The 5,781-nt window shown below is 40.8% G+C and overlaps 1 protein-coding gene across 2 annotated transcripts; it reads right to left on the reverse strand.

Annotated features, from left to right (window-relative positions):
- Window positions 1-648: 648 nt before the first annotated feature.
- LOC112071805 (perforin-1) lies at window positions 649-3,183 on the reverse strand. 2 transcript variants are annotated; one of them, XM_024139230.2, is made up of 3 exons: window positions 3,094-3,183; window positions 2,213-2,769; window positions 649-1,789 (listed from the first exon to the last, which is right to left on the reverse strand). In XM_024139230.2, exons 2-3 carry the CDS (start codon window positions 2,743-2,745, stop codon window positions 748-750), a joined length of 1,575 nt encoding a protein of 524 aa, XP_023994998.1. In that variant the 5' UTR covers window positions 2,746-2,769; window positions 3,094-3,183; the 3' UTR covers window positions 649-747. The 2 variants fall into 2 exon arrangements, with proteins under 2 accessions (XP_023994998.1, XP_070295620.1); XM_070439519.1 differs by lacking the exon at window positions 3,094-3,183 and having other exon boundaries at window positions 2,213-2,816.
- Window positions 3,184-5,781: the final 2,598 nt, after the last annotated feature.

Below are 5,781 nucleotides of genomic sequence, written 5' to 3' on the forward strand. Positions count from 1 at the left end.
TGCCCATTCACCCTCTGAATGGTACACATTCACAATCCATGTCTCGATTGTCTCAAGACTTAAAAATCCTTCTTTAACCTGTCTCCTCCCCTTCATCTACACTGATTGAAGTGGATTTAACTAATTATATCATTAAGGAACCATAGCTTCCACCTGGATTCACCTGGTCAGTCTATGTCATGAACAGAGATGTTCATAATGTTTTGTACACTCAGTTTACTTAAATAAAAACAAAGCTAAATCAATCAGAAGAAGAAGAATTTATTATGTAGCAAGTAGGTCCTATTCCCCATCACACGAGAACTACATGCTGCAACATCTGGTACAGCTAAAGGATAACTGAGGACAACATTTCCCTCTAGTGGTTAAAATGTTACATTACAGAAATGCTTTCATTCATTTTCATGAATCATATTTTCATGAATCATTTTCATGAATCATTTTTCATGAATGTTCTCCTACATTGTTATCAGTGTTGTAAAGTACTTTAAGTAAAAAATATTTTTTTTAAAGTACTACTCAAGTATGAGAATTGAATACTTTTTCCACCACTGATTGTTACATACATAMAATATGATGATCTAAAAGACTGAAAGAGAAAAAAACATAAAATGGTTCAAAGGTCAAATTGTATATATTATTATCCCACTGTAATCTGTCACTATTACTCTCTTGTGGACAGAGAACGTAACAATTCAAACAAGATTATAGTTCTGGATTAACTGCGATTTTTCACTGATTCCCCCTCTAGTTTGGGGAGGGGTAGTATTGGTCACATTTATCACCAGTCAGGTGTTTGTCACAAGTTAACGTGTAAGAGAAWGTGAAACTCCCATTACTGAGTGCACAGCTATGCCCGTGGCTTCCCTGCTCCAGGTTTACTGAACACCCMCCCTGGAGGTCATCATCACGYCCCCYTGGGTCCTTATCCCACACCTGGAGCTCTAGAGAGGACTGGGTGTTTACATAGTCAAAGTTGAAATGTGTATGCCAAAGTGGATCATAGGTAGTGATCCAGCGGGTCTGTCTGTGCTGACCTGAACACCACAGTTTGACGTAACCCTCCGGTTCGGCCATCCCATCACCCCTAAGACTAAACCCACGGTCCACAAAGACTGTTAGTTTGCCTCTCCCTGCCAACAGGGGGCAGCAATCAGCAGAGAGGTTAGGTGAATCCCTGCATGCTTGATTCTCTGTCTTTTTTCTCTTAATCCCCTTGTCGATCACATACCGACTAATAGCTGTTTGTAGATCAACTCTCGTCTGATTGTCATCAACCAGTTGATATAGAGGCTGCAGGGAGAAGGATACCATTTCCGGAAACTCATTTAGGCTTTTCATCCATTTTAAGAAACTATCTATGTTAGCTTTTCTCATAGAAGCAACTCCATTTAAGGTTTTCCCACCGTTCACTTCCGTGTGGTGACTTAAGAAGCCCATGCTGTACCCTGTTGCACTGTCAGAGTTGGTAGCGACCTTTGAACATTGTCCACCCAAAAGATTTAGCCCTAAGTCTACGGGCAGTCCAACAGGTATGTCCAAATCCAACCCCATACTCAGACATGTTTCCACGTCGGACACAAAGACCTTGTTTAGGGCTGCTAGACAGGTGCGGATGGCAGTCACCCTCTTCATCATCCCTCCAAGGTCTCCGTCACTGATGTAGTGGGTTCCGTAGGTATCAATGATGTCCTTGTACGCCTCRCTGTTGGATGTGTAATGGTGTGGCAGAGAAGCTATGCGTCGCTGGAAATCCAGGCTAAGTGGGGGTTTACTGGGCACACTGAAACTGAAAGAGGGTTAGAGTGGCTGTTAACTGGGCAGCTATAAGAAATGTACAGATCTCCTATATATCAGGGGGCACAATTCAGGCTCTACAGTTTCACAGTCCTGCTGGTTTTCATTTCTCCCTGGTAAGTAATTGATCAATTAATATTACTGATTGGCTGGAGAGCTAGTCTAATCCCTCCCTGGAAAGGATGTCTCTGCTTAATAAAAGGTCATGCTGAAAATCTGCATGACTGTGACCCTCAGAGCTGTGAACGCCTGCTTAGAATTTGCCAAGTGAATAGTAAAAAAGGACAACTTTCAAAAGTATATTGAACTTGTTGATGGGATAAATTAATCCAAGGAGGAACTATATATACATTATTGCTCTCTAGGAAACAGCAAATATACATGACCTCACAGACATCATGATACATGGCCTGACCTGTAGACAGAGCAGGTCAATTGTTGAAATGAGAAGGAAGACTTGTCTGCATTTGAGTGTGCGGATGCAAAGCCGTGCACCTTGGACTTGCTGCCTGCTAACTGCAGGTCTACATTCTCCAGTTTTAGCCCGGCCTTCCAGTCATTCTCTATAAACAAGGCTATGTCATCCACAAGAGAGCTGACAGAGTAATAGTAGGAACTCAGAGTTGTCCTCTTGCAGTCCCTTTGGGCCCTCCAGTCCTTCATATGCAAGGGGAGTTTCTGAAGCTCACCTCCCATAAGTGGGTTCACACATACCATGCAGGAGTTAGCCAAGTAACTATTGACATCAAACACAGAGGCCCGTTTTTGTCTCAGTGTTACAATATCATAGCCCATCCCAGCCAGTTTGTAGCCAGGCACAAAGGAACAGTTGGCGCATTCTTCTGGGGTCCCTAGACGACAGGTGAACAATCCATCCAGGCGAGACAGAGCCAGGAAACCCAGGAACACCAGGTGAAACACGGGAGAGAGGACGACTGATGCTGTCATCGTTGTCACTCCTGATTGGTCAGTCTAGAAGAGAGGATTTCAATAACGAAGGTTGTCACTCTCCTTTTTTATTTTTTTATTCTACAAGTGAGAAAAAGGTTCTGCTGAGGAAGGYGATCGTTTTGATTCCACTGTCTTCTACGATACTTCCCACAACACAACTACTATTACTTTAGTCTTTTAGACCAAAACACTTAGTTTAAAATAAAAAAGTAGTTCATTTTAGACAGTATATTGTTTATAAAATACATTTAGCTCAAACGTTTAGATTTATGACACATCTGTTATTAATATGATTTGATCTATGTTCCTTCTTTCCCCAGTTGTCCTATGGCTGTCAATACTTACAAACGCAAAATCCACAGCAGATCTCTCTGTTCTCTCATGTCCAAATGAAATGATCTCTGTACCCACCAGCTCTCAGAGTAAACAAAGACTGGCTCCTTATCGTGTTAAAAACTGCATGGTGGGAAACGGGGTTTATAAATTGATTCTACATATCTGGCAAACCAGCAGGAAAAATACAATTAATAATGATTAACYGTAGTGTAGAGTAATGATGCGCACGACAGACATCATAAAGCAAAAAACTGCTATGTTTTCACCAGCAAAACTATCAGCAGTCACATACAGAGCTGAATAGGTTTTTGTTGTTGTGTGTAAATCTCCTGTTGAAAATGCTTTCTGTACTTGGCCCAAACTCTATCCACTTGTATTCGGTTTGATTTATTCCCACAGTGGTAAGATCTCATCAAATCTCTTCTATTGAATCTATTGATTCAACAGAGGGTACGATATGATCTGTTTTCATATTGTTTGTGATCTAACTAGGGTCAATGATACAGATCTGGGGCTTCAAAATAAATATCCAGACGCCTGCTGTAAACAGTGGAATGTTTGTTCAAAATAAATATCCAGACGCCTGCTGTAAACAGTGGAATGTTTGTTCAAAATAAATAAATAATCACAAAAGTGGGACATAGACATTGATGTCCTAATTTGCATTAAAAAAAATGTATGTTGATTCCCAAAGATGTGGTTATAACTTTAGAGACTTTACTGATCATTTTCTGGACCATCCTCAAGTGCATTGTGTTTTTCATGGGCATGGCAAAGCCATCGGCCAATGTGGTTTTTCAAGATAACATGTTTTTCATGGCATGGCAAACATGGTTTTTCAAGATAAAATGTTTTTCATGGGCATGGCAAACATGGTTTTTCAAGATAACATGTTTTTCATGGGCATGGCAAACGTGTTTTTCAAGATAACATGTTTTTCATGGGTATGGCAAATCAAACTCTCTAAGGGCATTGGCCTGCAGGCATCTCCATGTCAAAAGCAACCCTGAGCAGGTCAGTTGGAGAATTTATTCTACCTTATTCGCATATTACCCAGAGTGCCTTTCGAGTGAGTTATAGTTAACACCCATGACTGTATTTGTTAGTGCAGAAGATATGGTTGTTGTATTCAATGATTTTCAGTACTGTAGCCTTCACCAAGTGAGTGTTTAAGTGAACACGTTATCTTTAAAATGTAACTCTTTATGAAAATACATTACATGTTTCATAAGGCCTTTCATTGGGGGCTAGTTACACCCTAAAGCAGTGGTCTGAAACTCCTGGTTTACAGGTCACATCAAACCTGCAAGTCACATTATGCTGGCTTGCAAAGTGATGTGTTATTTCTATTGGAATCCAGCACAAAGTGCAGATATCCAACAATTTGAACTTCTAATTCACCTGCAACCAGTATTCAGAATGACTGCCAGGGAAGATTGTTCACTGACCACAGGAGGCTACTGAGGGAGGACGGCTCATAATAAATGGCTGGAGCGGAGTGAATGGAATGGTATTAAAACAGTGAAACGTGTTCGATGCCGTTCCATTTATGCCGTCCTCCCAATTAAGGTGCCACCAGCCGCCTGTGTTATTGAGACTAGATAATTGATATAGACTGGAACAGCCATCTCAGTAACGGGTTACAATAAGTCCATCTACTAACAGACTAGATTTGTTTTGATAAAGGTATGCTATTTATTGTGTAGCATGATTAATCAACCAATCAAAGTAGATGCAAAAACACAGGTATTGAAACAAACAATCTGCTGGTAAGTAGGACAATGAAAAGGCTGTTTTGAACAAACGGAATATTTTACTGAACAAACTTGTTGAAATTCAACTGACTTTGAGCAGAGTTTGTTGAGTAACACACATTAGCTCAGTGTTTGTCCTTTTGAAGTCCACTCAACTCAGAATAACGCTGATTAAGCAATTGCTGTGTGTGTGTGTGTGTGTGTGTGTGTGTGTGTGTGTGTGTGTGTGTGTGTGTGTGTGTGTGTGTGTGTGTGTGTGTGTGTGTGTGTGTGTGTGTGTGTGTGTGTGTGTGTGTGTGTGGTGTGTGTGTGGTGTGTGTGTGTGTGTGTGTGTGTGTGTGTGTGTGTGTGTTCCGTGCGTGCGCGTACATGTGCGTACATGCCTTTGGCAAACAAGGTGGAAACTACAGACATGATGAGATATTCATCTATATTAGATCTGACACGAAGACGTTACAGGACAGGAGAAAGATATATAGATTTTAACAAAAGGCAGGGAAATCCTGAACAGATCAATAGTTATTTTATATATAATGTAAGATTATAAAAATGTAACAAAAAGTTAAAAGACATGGACTACATGCTAGCGGTTAAAATTGACAATTGTGTCAAGTTCATTCATAAAAATGTTAAACAGAATGCAGACTCCTGTACGTTGTAAAGAATCTAATGGAACCTTTAATGAGGAAATGTCTGAAAATACACTTTTGGAAATATGACTCATAACTGAGATTAGGTTCCTCCTCAAAGGATAAAATAACAATGATTGCCAGGTCACCGTAATCCGCCTCTTGATTGATTCCTCTCTAGTTTGGGATGGAGACACGGCGGTCACTCCCTCTAGTTTGGGATGGAGACACAGCGGTCACTCCCCTCTAGTTTGGGATGGAGACACAGCGGTCACTCTCTCTCAGTTTGGGATGGAGACACAGTGGTCACTCCT

This window comes from Salvelinus sp. IW2-2015, unplaced genomic scaffold (assembly GCF_002910315.2).
Source record: "Salvelinus sp. IW2-2015 unplaced genomic scaffold, ASM291031v2 Un_scaffold1726, whole genome shotgun sequence".
NCBI classification, from domain to species: Eukaryota; Metazoa; Chordata; class Actinopteri; order Salmoniformes; family Salmonidae; genus Salvelinus; species Salvelinus sp. IW2-2015.